The sequence below is a fragment of the Chrysochloris asiatica genome, unplaced genomic scaffold (genome assembly GCF_000296735.1).
Source record: "Chrysochloris asiatica unplaced genomic scaffold, ChrAsi1.0 scaffold00310, whole genome shotgun sequence".
In the NCBI taxonomy this organism is placed as follows: domain Eukaryota; kingdom Metazoa; phylum Chordata; class Mammalia; order Afrosoricida; family Chrysochloridae; genus Chrysochloris; species Chrysochloris asiatica.
In genome coordinates this window covers 2,956,653-2,972,023 of record NW_006408828.1, presented here as the reverse complement: position 1 = coordinate 2,972,023, position 15,371 = coordinate 2,956,653, and the positions used below count along the sequence as shown (strand labels likewise).

General features: G+C 50.0%; 1 protein-coding gene and 1 pseudogene across 1 annotated transcript; both read left to right on the top strand.

Annotated features, from left to right (window-relative positions):
• The first annotated feature begins 325 nt into the window (after positions 1 to 325).
• Positions 326 to 8,087, top strand: LOC102814168 (solute carrier family 22 member 6-like). Its single transcript, XM_006875031.1, has 10 exons — positions 326 to 970; positions 1,258 to 1,361; positions 2,348 to 2,502; positions 3,555 to 3,723; positions 4,116 to 4,239; positions 4,379 to 4,494; positions 5,760 to 5,974; positions 6,122 to 6,230; positions 7,519 to 7,722; positions 8,015 to 8,087. Exons 1-10 carry the CDS (start codon positions 602 to 604, stop codon positions 8,085 to 8,087), a joined length of 1,638 nt encoding a protein of 545 aa, XP_006875093.1. The 5' UTR covers positions 326 to 601.
• Positions 8,088 to 11,365: 3,278 nt separating this feature from the next.
• The window catches only part of LOC102829020, an 88,206-nt pseudogene continuing 84,200 nt past the window's right edge, over positions 11,366 to 15,371 (top strand).

The window sequence follows — 15,371 nt, the reverse complement described above, 5'->3', positions numbered from 1 at the left end:
CAAAGACAGTGCTTAGATGCTGTCTACCAGAAGGGCAGAAATCCCTCAAGAAGCCACCATACTTCCCAGAGTCTGATCTCCAGATGAAGAGGGGAAACAAGTCCCACTCTGCCCCTCCGGCCCTCAGATGTCCAGATGGGTCTTTCCAGTTCATTCCTTCAGCCACCCCTACTCTAAGTCCACCCTCTCCTGCCCTTTATACCTACTTGGAGAAATTTCACAGGGTACTAGCAGGGTTAATCCTTCTGGTACCAAGTCACAGTTTAACTCCTCCAAACCAAGGATTCAACACTGCCCGTGCAGGGGTCGGGCCCATATAGACCCTGAAAGCTAAGCAGCCACACACACACAAAAAAAAGTGAGAAAAGGCTGCAAGGGAAAGGGAGGGCCTGAGTCCAGAGTGAGGGAGGGGAGGAGGGGCAGCCGGGCCAGGCTGCTGTCCCCCACAGAGCCAGCTCAGATTCTGCTCCGGGAGCAACTCAGCTGCGGAGGCCACAGCAGCCCCTTTCCTCAGACTAAGGACAGCAGGCAGACAGACACACAGACAGAGATCTGGGACTGGAAGTCCTCGACCCCCAGCAGCTTGGCTGGGCCTGGTCCCATGGCCTTCAATGACCTCCTGCAGCAGGTGGGGGGCGTCGGCCGGTTCCAATGGATCCAGCTCACCCTGGTGGTCCTTCCCCTGATCCTGATGGCCTCCCACAACACCCTGCAGAACTTCACTGCTGCCATCCCCACCCACCACTGCCGCCCACCTGCCAACGCCAACCTCAGCAAGGATGGGGGGCTAAAGGCCTGGTTGCCCCGGAACAAGCAAGGGCAGCCTGAGTCTTGCCTCCGCTTCACTTCCCAGCAGTGGGGATCAACTTCTGCCAACGGCACAGAGATCAACTCCACAGGGGCCACAGAGCCCTGCATCGATGGCTGGATCTACGACAATAGCACCTTCCCCTCCACCATCGTGACTGAGGTGAGGAGCTGGGGCCCCCATTCTGCGTGCACCGTGCAGGTTCTGCCTTCCCCTCAGACACACATAGAGAGTCTCAAGCTCTCCAGAGGCCCAAACAGGAAGAAGGAGAATGAGATTCAAAACGGGACTCGTTGTAGAAAAGGTATTCACTGACAAGTCCAAAAAAAAAGTGCTCTCAGCTCGCAGGACTCAGAGGGAAACGTGCCACAGCCCCTAGAAGGCGAGTGTGGAAGGAGAGGAAGAGGTTCCCCTGAAGCCCAGGCTCATCTCTGCCCCTCTTCCCACAGTGGGACCTCGTGTGCACTCACAGAGCCTTTCGTCAGTTGGGTCAGTCCTTGTACATGGTGGGGGTGCTGCTCGGAGCCATGGTGTTTGGGTACCTGGCAGACAGGTCAGTCCTGGGAAAAGCCAAGGGATCGGGCGAGGGTTGGAGGCTTCTTGGCTGGGCACAAGGGGCCTGTGTGGGAGGCTGATGTTCCCATCTGGGGCTGGTTTGAGGACTTACAGCCCCAGCCTCACAGTGCAGGACCTTCCTGTTGAGTTGATTTTGACTTACGGCAACTCTAAGTGTTTCAGAGTAGCACTCTGGGTTTTCAGTGGCTGATTTCCTGAAGTAGACCAGTTGGTCTTTCTTCTGAGTTACCTCTGGGTGGATTTGAATTGTCAGCCCTTTGGTTAGTAGCCCAGCACCACACAGGGATCCTAACAGGAACCTTCACAGATCCTCAAAAGGACCCCATCCCTGGAATGACCAGGGTAGGTAGAACTGTGGGTACCATCTGCTCCTGGAGTTTTCCATCATTTTTGCAACAATGAGAAAAAAACACAGTACGTTTAACAGATTGAAGCTGAACGACTCTGAAGGAAACAACACACTGGTCCATATTGCCAGCTCAGTCTCTGACTGACCTAACACACACACACACTCACTCAAACACAGAACCCACAGAGTGAATACCTCGGCTCTGGCCAACCCAGGCATCCTGCAGAGGTGAACAGGAAGGAGTTGTGCAGGCTGAAGCAGGGCATCGAATCCCGCCTCTGCCACTCACAGACTGTGTGGCCTTGGACAAGTCACTCCATTCCTCTTTCAAAAGAGATAAGAGTCTATTCACAGTGTGTGGGGACATACCTCGTGCACCCCACACACAGAAGAGATAGGTCTTCCCTCAACCCTCCCACCACCTGGTCAGTCACCCAGAGCTGCGTGGTTCATGCCTGGAAGGACTAGCTGCTGGGTGACAAGTCCCCCAGTGTCAGATACTTCAGTAATGGCCCCCAAGTCCTCACCCAGGGCAAGTACGCCTCACTCTGCCTTATTTGCCCCGTTCCTGATACCCCCTCCCATCAGTTCCTCAAGTCTTCCCTCCCCCACAGGCTGGGCCGACGCAAGATTCTGATCTTAAACTACCTGCAGACAGCCGTGTCAGGGACCTGTGCAGCCTTCGCACCCAACTTCCCAACTTACTGCACCTTCAGGCTTCTCTCGGGCATGTCGCTGGCTAGTATTGCCATCAACTGCATGACGCTGAGTAAGGGATGCCAGGAGGGCATCACAGGGGTCCTCCCCAATCCCCTCTGACCACCAAGTCCAACAGCTCCTTCCCTGCCTCCTCTCCCAGGCCCACCTCTCCTGGACCCTTCCAGGCAGCACGACACCCTTCTCTGGTTCATATCACCCTGGCCCCCCATTTAGACATGAGGTTGTAAACTCCATTGCTGAGGTCAGGCATGGAATGACTGACACGTGCTAGAGGCATTAGGGAATGGTGGGGACTGTGTCTAAAAGGGAGACCTGGGAGCCACAGCCTTGCTGCTGTCCCAACCAGGAGGTCCCATGACTCTTTTTCAAGGTAAAACCTCCCCTTCTTAATGTTTGCAAGTAACTCTAATATACAGTAAGCCAGCATCATGGAGACCAAATACATTTCTAGACTGTCCGCTGGCCATCAGTGTGATGTTCTGAAAGACCATCTTTCCTGTTCCTCAGACAAGGAGGAGGGTAGAGATTTATCCAGGGCCACTTCTCAAGTCCAAAAAGGACCCCAAGGATTCTAGATTCCGTGAGACAGGGCAGGACTTATAAGAAATCCAACCCCAATGTCCAGTTGCGTTTCCAAGCCCCTCCCCTAGAGTCAAATCAAGATCCCACATGGAACTGACCTTGCCTTCCACAGACAATGGAGAGCTAGTCCCATCTCACCACAACTCTCCAGGATGGTGAGAAGCCATCATCTCCATTTGAGCTGCTCTGGCCACTGAAGCCTGAGGAGGAACAGAGGGGCTTCAGTGACCAGGAATGCTCAGAAGGGAGGTGGATCTAGCCAGGTAGTTGGGCGGAATGAAAAACATCAGGGTGTGAAGAGGCCAGTTCCTGAGGAGTCTAAACCCACCTGTCCATCCATACCTCCACCAAAGGTCCCCATCCGCCTACCTGACATGCAACCTGTGACCAAATCGCGCTTGAGGCACCTTCTGCAGAGCCTGGACACAGATAAGGGTTTGGTTGAAGGGAAGAGGGTCTTTGCCTGCCTGCTCCAGGGATCTTCATCCACCTGGCAACCTGTTCGAATCCTCTTTCTAGACATGGAGTGGATGCCTATCCACACCCGAGCCTGTGTGGGCACCCTGGTTGGCTACGTCTACAGCTTGGGCCAGTTCCTCCTAGCTGCCATGGCCTATGCTGTACCGCACTGGCGTCACCTGCAGCTGCTCGTCTCTGTGCCTTTCTTCGCCTTCTTCATCTACTCCTGGTGAGTGTGCGGCGGTGCTACAAAGGACAGGGCATTTCCCCAAGCACATCACACACCCGACCCCACAGAATAGGAAGTCAAAGCCAGAGGGTCAAGGATGTCTAAAGCCAGGCCGAGGATTTCCTCTACTCCAGTTTCCCCCAGCCCCCTGTCATTCTGTACTACTCCCCCTGCCTAACACCCAAGCTGAGTTCTGGCTGAGGGAATGAGTCCACACCATGCCGGGCATTCTCCTGTGGTACTAAACAGAGAGAGTTGGCAAAGACTCGGGACTCCCAACCATAAATAAAATCCCATTAACGGCCCCTGGAAAGCCCACCCCTCACCCCTGTCCCCAGCCCAGCAGGCTAGAACTGAGGCCATGCCAACAGCCACCTGCCTCCTGTTACCAGGTTCTTCATTGAATCCGCTCGCTGGTACTCCTCCTCTGGGAGACTGGACCTCACCCTGAAGGCCTTACAGAAGGTGGCCCGGATCAACGGGAAGCAGGAAGAGGGGGCCAAGCTGAACATAGAGGTGAGACCCCACCAGGGCCCCACCTTCCCTCACCCACCCCAATCCCTGAACTCAGGACTCAGGAGGCTTCCCTGAGCAGAGTTGGACTGGGAAGGGCCTCTAGAAGGGCCCAGGCCCTGAGCCCCGCTTATGTCGGCAGGTGCTCAAGGCCAGTCTACAGAAGGAGCTGACCATAGGCAAAGGCCAGGCCTCGGCCCTGGAGCTGCTGCGCTGCCCCACCCTTCGCCACCTCTTCCTCTGCCTCACTATGTTGTGGTAGGTCCGGACACACAGACTGGTAGACAGTGAGACAGAAAGACCAAGAGGTCAAAAGGCCAGGATGGAAGGAGCTAATACAGTGGGTGGAAGGGACCAAACAGTAAAAAGATGAATTCATAGGGTGAGGATGGCCCGGGACTGAGCAGTGTTTCATTCCGCTGTGCGTAGGGTAGCTATGAGTCGGAACCAACTTGAGGGCACCTAATAACAAAATCAATAATCCCCCACCAGGCAGAGTCCTGAAGAATCAGACCCCTCCAGCCTTGCTCAGTCCCAGACTCCAAATAGAGCACTCATCTCTCCTTCTCCCTTCACTGACTCTTTTTCAATACAGAAACACCTCATCTCAAATGATCCCTCAGAGCCAACAGAATCACATCTTAAAGGCAAAAACCAACCTGGTTTACAAAACATTTAGAGACTGTTCTGGCCTCTGGGTACCTGCGAGACACATTGGCATGGACAGTAAGATACTATGGTCCATCAAGAATGCTTAGAGCCAGGCTGACACTCCTTTCCTCTGGCCACATTCCCCTTATATGCTACCTTCCCTCCCGTCACCATAGCAACCTCTACCCCACACCTGTAGAACAATCAGAAAAAAAAAAAAAATCTTGCCAAATCTTCAAATTTAAGGGGATCATCCTTAGTTGTAGGTTCTAGCCAGTGACATAAGTTTCCTTTTGTGATCCCTTGACATCTTAAATAGGTACAGTACTCATCCCTGGGACACAGGTAAGACCTACATAACTCCAGCCTCTTCCAATACCTAAGTCCTAAAGACATAGCTTTAGACCTGGCCACCTTTCTTAGGCCCACATCAAAAAATAAGATTAAGATGAAAAGGAGGTAAATCTACAGAAAAACTAAATGCAAAATTCCTAATCTGCCAGGGCCACTATTGTTAGAGACTGGGAAATGTGGGGCATAAGATTGCTCCCATCGTTAAGTTAGATTCTAAAAATCTGAAGAAATATTAACCCAGGACAAGTCCAGCTCCTTAAACAGGATACCCAGTGAAGTTCACCCCTATTCTGAATGACCACCCCTCTTTTTTGTTGTTGCTAAGTGTCATCAAGTCAGTTTTGACTCACAGCAACCCCATATATAGGGTTTCTGAGGCTTTGATGATCTTTCCGGGAGCAAAAAGCCTCATCTTTCTCCCGCAGAGTGGTTGACAGGCTCAAACCGGGGACCTTGTGGTTCACAGTCCAGCACATGTAAGCCTGCCTAACACCTCCACTCTTCACCCTCTCCACTAGGTTTGCCACTAGTTTTGCCTATTATGGGCTGGTCATGGACCTGCAGGGTTTTGGGGTCAGCATCTACCTAATCCAGGTGATCTTTGGTGCCGTGGACCTGCCTGCCAAGCTTGTGGCCTTCCTTGTCATCAACTCCCTGGGCCGCCGACCTGCCCAGATGGCCTCACTGCTGCTGGCGGGCATCTGCATCCTGGTCAATGGGGTGATACCTCGGGGTGAGCACCCATGACTACCTTGGATCCTCCTTCATCCTGGGCTTCATCCCCAGACATGGCCCAACTTTTCACACAGGAAAGGAAGCCAATTCCTCCCAGCCCATACTCCCAACCAAGTTCCCTCTGTCCCCACTTCCTTCTCTCTAGAGCAGTCCATTGTTCGAACCTCCCTTGCTGTGCTGGGGAAGGGCTGCCTGGCTGCCTCCTTCAACTGCATCTTCCTATACACCGGGGAGTTGTATCCCACAGTGATCCGGTAAGTGGGAACCTGGCAGGGCAAGATGGTTGGTATCTAGGTGCAAGACATTCCCTTACACATGGGTGAAAACCTAGACCCCTTCCCAACACTCATCCGAGCAAACCGTATCCAAGGCATTCAATACACAGTTTCTGATGACTGCCTAGATAATGCAGGTAAGGTTGCTTTCCCAACCCTTACCTGAGCCTAGAAGAAGGTCTCCAAGGAAGCCACCAATTGGAAACCCAGGTGACACACCCCAGGAACAGTGAATCGAAGGCCCCCACTCAACCTCCATCAAATCTAAATTCCATTTATAAAGCAAGCGGTACATCTGAAACCAAAGACCACAAACATGAAAGTCATTTCCGATCATGGGAACCACACTTTTCAATAACGGTACATGAATATGTCGGGAGATCGGATAAATATAGCGCTGTTCTTCCAAGCGCCAAGATGGGGTGGGCGTATTTTTACATTAAGAAACAAAAGTCACATGTCAGTTTTAAGAATGGGATACAAAATTCACATGAGCTTTTTAGAAAAAATGTAAGATGTTAAAGAAATATCAAGCTTTCCTAGACTACTTGGCTAAGACCCCTAAGGGGGCCTGGCTACTGACCTTTGACCCTATGGGATTTCAGGGGAAGAATATAGTATAAAGCTCAATATGTTCACAATTTAAACTTTTTATAGTCAAATATTTCATCCTTCTAGCAAGCCTATGAGACAGGTGTGGTTATCATTCCCATTTTACAACCTGAAAACAAAAAACTAAGGCACAGAGAGATTAAGTGACTTACCCAAAGTCACACAGATAGTGAGTTATAAAACCAGGATTTGAACCCAAGTAACTTGTCTCCTGAGGCAATGCTTTTAAGCATTGTTCTCACAAAGCATGAACTTAACATGCAGATTCCAAATTCCTTCCCTTGCACATTCTAATCCAATAGGTCTGTGGGGTAACTGTAACCATAACAAGTCAGGTGATACAAAACCCACTGATCTAATCCAACTGCCTCATTTGACTGAGGCTCAGAGAGGAAAAGCCATTTTTCCAAGGTCACACAGCAAACTGGAGGCAAAGATAAAATTCAATCTCAAACTTCCCAATTTCATGGCCAGGACCCTTCCCAACTTCCCTTTTTAAAAATTGCCCAAACAAAAGCCAAGTTGGTTTGCCAATCAAATGGGAAATAGAAGGGCAATTGGCGGGGCTCGGGGGCTCAGGCTGGACTTGAACTGTCTCCTGGCTCCAGGTGTGGTCAGCACCTCCGCACTCTTACCAGAACTGTGGTCCTCACAGGCAGATGGGCTTGGGCATGGGCAGCACTATGGCCCGAGTGGGAAGCATTGTGAGTCCGCTGGTGAGCATGACGGCCGAGCTCTACCCCTCCATACCTCTCTTCATCTACGGCGCAGTCCCTGTTGTTGCAAGTGCTGCCACTGCTCTCCTGCCAGAGACGCTGGGCCAGCCACTACCCGACACGGTGCTGGACCTGGACAACAGGTTGGCCACACCCTCCCCACCCGAGATCAGCCCTCAGAGCCACAAGGAGCCCATAGCCTCTTGGTCTAGCCTCCTTTTTGTCAGATAAGAAGGCCCTGAAAGGAGCAGAGGCGTACCCCAGGTCACGCACCCAGACTGGGGTAGTGTTGAGACTCAAACCCAGGCCTTTCGGCTTCCCTAGCTGGCTAAGTCTCCTCCAGTCCTTCCTGGGACTCCCAGGGTGGGGAGTAGTAGATGTGAGGGCAGAGAGCGGGTGGCCGACACACCCAGGGCACCACTCCTTTGCCCCCAGGAGGAGACGGAAGCCGAGAAGACATCAACAGGAGCAGCAGAAGCAAATGGTCCCGCTCCAGGCCTCTGCGTGACAGAAGAGGGACTCTGGAGACTGAGAAGGGGCTCCCATGTCATCCAGACAAGGAGTGGGGAGGGAGGGTGGCAGCCCAAGCGTGGGGGCTGTGGTTCGGGGAAATACTTCCTCCAAGTTCCCCCTCCCCAAAGAGACCCCACCAAGACCACATTATTAAAGTCTGACTACGTGCAGCATACGGTGTCTCCTTTGTTTCCAATGGCACTCCCACGTCATGCCAACCAGCTTCAGCCCAAGACAACAGGCAGCCCTGCCCCCACCAGGACTTTACCATCCCCAAGAACTGGAAAAGCCCCTTCCCCCATCATTCCTTCCTCCCTCCTCCTCTGAGACATTCAAATAAAACCAAAAGACAAATTAGCTGCCAATTCCAACTCAATTTCAACTCAAGACAAGCCCATGTATGTATGTCTGAGTAGAACTGCTCTCTCCAGGTTTTCCATAGCAACCCTGTATAGGGTTTCCTAAGCTTCAGATCTTCATGGGAGCAGAAAGCCTGAGCTTTCTCCCGCGGAGCAGCTGGCAGGCTCAAACTGAGGTTCGCAGTCCAATGCTTATCGTATGGAGACACCTCGCTCCCCTTCTGATTGATAACACACACAAAAAAAAAAAAAACCCTAAACCCACTGCCATGGAGTCAATTTCAACTCATAGTGATTGTATTGGACAGAGTAGAAGAGCCCTATAGGGTTTCCAAAGCTGTCGTGGTGGTGACTATGTGCCGTGGAGTCAGAACTGACTCATAGCGACCCTGTACAGGGTTTCTGAGGCTACAAATCTTTAAGGGAGCAAAAGGCCTCATCTTTCTCCCGTGGAACAGCTGGTGGTTTTGAACTGCTGACCTTGAGGTTCACAGCCCGATTCATTACCACTACACTACCAGAGTTCCTTTCCAAAGCTGTAGATCTTTACAAAAACAGGCTGCGACATCTTTTTCACAGGGGCAGCTGGTGGGTTAGTATCCAAGCACTTTAACCACTGCTCCAACTGGGTTCCTTTAATAGCCCATGTTGTTGTTGTTGTTGTTGTTGTTGTTACTTGCAGTTGACTCAGTTCCGGCTCATAGCACTAAAGAACGACACACTGCCCAGTCCTGTGCCATCCTCACAATTGTTGCTATGCTTGAGTCCATTGCTGCTGCCGCTATGCCAATCTATGTCCTTGGGGCTTTCCCTCATTTTTGGTGGCCCTTCACTTCACCAAGCATAATGTCCTTCACCAGGGACTGAATGACAACATAGCTGAAGCATGAGGGACAAAAGCTGGCCATCCTTCCTTCTAAGAAGCATTCTGACTGTACTTCTTCCAGAACAGATTTGTTTGTTTTCTGTCAGTCCACAAGTGCTCAAACACCATAACTCAAATGCATCAATTCTTCTATAGTTTTCCTTATTCATTGTCCAACTTTCACACGTTATGAGGCAATTGAAAATACAATGGTTTGGGTCAGCCGCACCTTAATCCAGTCCTCTAACTGACGTCTTTGCTCTTAAACACTTTAAAAAGAGGTCTTGTACAGCAGATTTGCTTACTGCAATACATCGTTTGATTTCTTGACTGCTGCTTCCATGAGTGTTGATGGTGGACCCAAGCAAAATGAAATTTTTGACAAATTCAATCTTTTCTCAATTTATCATGATGCTATTTATTGGTCCAGTGGTGAGGATTTTGGTTTTCTTTTGCATTGAGGTGCAATTCGTACCAAAGGCTGTCGACTTTGATCTTCATCAGTATTTTAAGTCTTCTTCCCCTTTCCAGGTTGCATCATTTGCATACTGCAGGTTGTTAATGAGCTTTCCTCCAATCCTGATGCCACACTTTTCTTCATATAATCTAGCTTCTCAGATTACTTGTTCGGCATACGTATTCAAACTGAATAAGTATGGTGAAAGAATACGTCCCTGGCATATGTCTTTGCTGACTTTAGATCATTCAGTGTTCCCTTGTTCTGTGTAAACAACTGCCTCTTGGTCTATGTTGTTGTCAGGTGCCATCGAGTCGGAACCGACTCATAGCGACCCCATGCACAGCAGAATGAAACAATGTCCAATCCTGAGCCAAACTCACTACCACCGCCACACTCGATGCCATCAATGATGCCACCTGGCTGATCCATCTCGTTGGGACTCTTCCTCTTCTTCTCTGACCCTCCATCTTACCCAGCATGACATCCTTCTCCAGCGACTGGTCCCTCCTGACAATATGTCCAAAGTAGGAGAGACGAAGCTGAGCCATCCTGGCCTCCAAGGAGCACTCTGGCTGCACTTCTTCCAAAACAGATCTATTGGTTCTTTTGGCAGTCCATGGCACTTTCAGTATTCTCCTCCAACACCACAACTCAAAGGCATCAATTCTTCTACCATCTTCCTTATTCACTGTCCAGCTTTCACATCCATATGAGGTTATTGAAAATACCATGGCTTGGGTCAGGTGCACCCCCCGCTCCCTAATGAAATGGATTGGCACAGTGGCAGCAGTAATGGGCTCAATGATTATGAGGTTGGTGCAGGACCAGGGAGTGTTTCATTCTGTTGTGCATGGGGTCGCTATGAGTAGGTACTGACTCGATGGTACCTAACAACAATCCTATGGAGGTAAGTACTAGATTACTATTTTACAGATAAGGAGGCCAAGACCCATAAGGGTTAAATAACTTTTCTAATTCACAGGTGGTAAATTGTGGAGCCAGTAATGGGATCCAGATCATTTGGCCCCAGAATATGTGTACTTGACCCCTCTATTGCTCAGCAACTGTGAGGCACTGAGACTTTGGCCTCTTCTACCCCCAGGGTCCAGCTTCTTCTTCTCCTCCTCCCTCTAGGGGAAAATGAGAAAGGGAAGGAAAAGGGACTAAAGGTGAAACTCATGAAAAGGGGGGTGGAAGACAGTTTTGTGGTTGCAGTTGGGAAAGGAATGGGATGTCTAGTCGCCTGTGCCAGGGAAGCCTGAAGTGGCATGAGACCAGACAGCCCCATTAGAGCCTACAGCTTGTAAGAGTGAGGGGGCCAGCCATGCCCTACATGTGCCATGTACTTGCTCAGTCAGGCTTGGCTGCCCATTGCCCTATCCTCTGCATGTGACCCTGCCCTTCAGCCCTTCAGCCCCTGGGAAAAGTCCACATCCCTCAAGTTGCCCACACTGCCTTTCCAAGCTGAGTCAGGGCAAGCTAGCCAGGCTGGTGGCCCAGGACATCCAGAAGACCCTGGGAGAGCTCACAGCAGCTCAGACAGTAGGTCTCTAGTTCCCAAGACACATCTTGGCAGAGCTGAAATCACCATGCCCACACCACCTCCTGGAACATCTAGAGCCCTGGTGCCCCCAATCCTGGTGCCCCCAATGGTGCTGACACTCCCCACCACACACACCAAGGATTTCTTGGCCATCACAGGACCCACTCGATTCCCAAGAGCCACCAGCAGTGCTTCAAACAGCACTGCTCTGATGACTGACGTCAGGAACCTGGGTTGGCATCTTAACCACCTGGAGCAGGGAGACAAGACGAGGACTGAGAGACAGAACAGGAGGTTCTAGTCCTGCTTCTGCTGATTTGGGGATCTTGAGGCAAGTCGCATCCCCTACCCCTGCCTGCTGTTGTTGTTGTTAAGTGCTGTCTCGTCAGTTCCAACTCATACACCTTGTGTAGGGTTTCCAAGAAGCGACTGGTAAGTTTGAACTGCTGACCTTGTGGTTCAAACAGCACCATACCAGAAGTTCAAAGGGAGCATTTAATAGATTCAAACTGTTGAACTTGAGGTTAGCAGCCCAATGCATAACGACCACACTACCAGGGCTCCTGCCTAGAGCTCTGCTGCGCTCTGATGACTCCTGGGATATTTCTGTTGGCTCTTTAGAGCCGATGCCCCAAATCATTCTGGCTCAGGGTGGTAGGACCTGGTATGGAGAGGGGGCCTCCACTCAGATTTCATGCTCACACCAGGCTGGGCCTCCCCAGCTGCCTTTAATACTTCCCTTTCTTGGTGAAGATGGCATCCAAGGTGCCCTATGTCAGCCATAAAGAAAATGCTGCCTGAGAAATTGTGGCAGGAGTGGGGTGGTGGCTCTTGGACAACTGATGGGTCTTATGATGGTCAAGAACACGGAGGCCATCTGTTCTAGCCCAGTAGTCAGAAACTTTAGTAGTTTCCTAAATTTGATCCAACTTCCCCTGCCCTTTAGACCCACTTGGGCAATACATGAGTCTATGGGTCTTCATAATTAATGATCTCATTCACAAGTCACAGTTTAACTTGGTTCCCTGTAAGAAGTTATAAAATCTCCTGCTGACAATCGGGGGGGCCTAGGAACCAATGAGCTGAGGGAACAGCCCAGCACAGTGCACCAAAAGACAGGCAACAGGTCATAAAGCAGAAAGCCTTAGTAGCCGCTGCTCTCGTAAGGCCTAACCCCATGCAAGGCCTTCAATGACCTCCTGCAGCAACTAGGGGGTGTTGGCTGCTTCCAGAAGATCCAGGTCATCCTGTCTACACTCCCCCACTCCTGATGTTTATGCATATTGTCCTGCAGAACTTCACTGCTGCCATCCCCACCCACCACTACCACCTACCTACCTGCCAATGCCAACCTCAGCAAGATATGGAGCTGGAGGCCTGGCTGCCCTGGAACAGGCAGGGGCAGCCTGAGTTTTGCCTCCACTTCACCTCCCAGCAGTGGTGACCAGCTTCTGCCAACGGCACAGAGACCAACTCCACACTGGCCACAGAGCCCTGCGTTGATGGCTGGGTCTACAACAACAGCACCTTCCCCTCCACCATCATGACTGAGGTGAGGAGCTGGAGACCCCACTTCTTCCCACCCCTGCACCTCCTCATCTTTTTATCCACACACAGAGATGAAGACTGAATGTGGGAAGACCCTGGGGCTATGAAGAGCTATGTCTAAAACACAGGTAAGGGAAAGACAGTTGGAGAAGATACGCAAATGCTTGCAGGAAGCTGTTCTTTGCTCCTCATCTCCCAAGAGAGAGAGGCGCACTGACTGCCATGGGAGTTAATGTTCTACATGGTTTCCTCAGAAAGTCAGAGTCTGGGGAGTGGAGAATTCCATGGAGTGGCAGAGGTGGGAAAAGGAGGCAGGAAGCATGTGGGACAAGGGTTAGTGATGGGAGAGACTCTTGAGCCAGAGGTTCTGGGGTCAGAGTCCTAGAGGCAGAAACATTTCTTGGCTTCATCTACTAATCCCTCTGGGCAGTTGGTTTGGAAGATGGAGAGTAACCAAGTAACTAGGATGGGAAAAAGAACAGAGCTTTGGGGGATCCTTTTATCTTTAGTGATTTCATGCCCCACCCCCAAACATACACAAACAACCAACTGCTGAGTAGATCATCAGGCCTCAGTCTGCACTTAGTGGTTGTCACATTGATCATGCTCAACACTGATTCTAGTCAATGGTTGCAAGCAAGAGAAGCCCTCTCAATCAACTCATGGGAAAAGGGAGCATTGCTGCAGGGATACAAATATTTCTGAAAATCCAGGGAAAAGAGAACAAAGTTCCAATCCCAAGGACTGGAACACCAGAGGTATCCCTGTGCACCTACTTCACTGTTTTCTCTTTCTCAACCTGTTCCTTCTGTGCACTCACATTACAAGCCCACTGCCCACCCGAATTTCTCTGTGTATCTTAATTCAAACTCTTAGAAAACTCTGATTGGCTGAGTCCAACACAATGATGAGGCATCCCTCCTCCCACCTGGCTAAGAGGTCCACCCTCATCTAATCAGTTGGTTGAGTGGGAAGTAGAGTGGAATCATGTGGTCCAGTACCCATCAGAAGATGCCCTCAGGAAAGGTCGTGGTCAGGCAGAGCCCCAAACTTGCCTAATGCAGCATGTATCTGAAACTGATGAAAATTAAGTCATCTCCCACTAGACAGATACAAGAGACAGACCAAGAAGGTGAGTAGGCATCCTAACCCTCTGATGTTCCTACAGTCGTCCCTTCTGTGCTTGGTTCTGTCCATAGGGGATTTTTCTCATTATTCTCCAGCCTCAGTCCAATCTCTGTGCTCTCCTTGGCCAACCATCTTCATTTGTAGTATGTGATCAATACTCCCTGTTCTGCTTCCATCTCTTCTTGAAGCTTCACTCCCTGACTTGCAAGGGCAACAAAACTCTAGCAATTATCAACCTACCTATTGTTCATCTGTTCAAAACAGTAGACACTTTGATCCAAAGGCTCACATTTCTTGCCATCCAGAGGCAAGTATCCAGATGACAAGGTAGTGTGAATTTCCTTCTAAATGGAAATTTTATAGCAATCTCATCTTTTTTTTTAATGCCTACAAGGCCAGATGCACACAACTACCCCATTCCCTAAGACAGTTCCAGAAATATTCATATGGCGATGCCAGGATTAATTCAGCTCTATTCCGACAGACCCTGTATATATGGGTCCGTAGTTCACTTACCAAGGAGCTCTGGTAGTGTAGTGGTTACAAATTGGGCTACATACCGCAAGGTCAGCAGTTCGAAACTACCAGCTGTTCTATGGGAGAAAGATGGGGCGTTCTGCTCCCGTAAAGATTTACAGCCTCGGAAACTCTGTACAGGGTCACTATGGGTAGGAACCGACTCCATGGCTCATAACAACAACAACAACAAGTTCACTTACCACACACAGGGACAGGTCACTAAAAGGCATATTTAAAGTACATCTAAGATATCTCTTGTTGAAGACAATAATGTATAAACAGAGCCTTTTGCTACAACAGTAGAGCATCTTATTAGAAAAATGGCAGCTTGCAAGTATAAACCAGTGTGAAGCTGGACCTTCTGGCTTGTAAAACAAACTAAAGGGTCCAGAAGCCAACAGGGGCTACTTAAGCAAGAAGTTTAATCACAATGAAGACACTCCATCCCAACTCATATGGCTGTATCTAGTAAACACAACAACACAGCCCCTGAAACACATCATATCCCATCATATCTCTTGGAAGCAATTCACAAATCGCCAAATATTCCAAAGGGAATGCAAAGTGATCAAATAAATATTACAAGAAAAAGATGTTGGCCATGGGTTGCAATAAAACCTCTGCCTGAGAGTCAGTGACATAGCCACAGAGGACTATACTAGACAGTGAAGTGTCCAGCTGATAAGAAGAGAGGATATATGCACAAGAACACCCACAGTTGCAGATAATGCCCACTTGACCTGGCTTCAATGGCTGAATGATCAGAGCTCAACTAGAAGAAAAAAGAAGAGAGATAAAAAGAGTAATCTGATACAATTTGATTAACTTGACCTACACCTATGGATGCAGTAGCTCTA

Bases quoted from the DNA above. Each gene is read 5' to 3' on its own strand.
- LOC102814168 (XM_006875031.1), top strand. From the start codon at position 602: ATGGCCTTCAATGACCTCCTGCAGCAGGTGGGGGGCGTCGGCCGGTTC. The intron at 1,362-2,347 runs GTCAGTCCTGGG...CCTCCCCCACAG, and splicing joins TTTGGGTACCTGGCAGACAG to GCTGGGCCGACGCAAGATTC. The intron at 4,240-4,378 runs GTGAGACCCCAC...TTATGTCGGCAG, and splicing joins GGGCCAAGCTGAACATAGAG to GTGCTCAAGGCCAGTCTACA.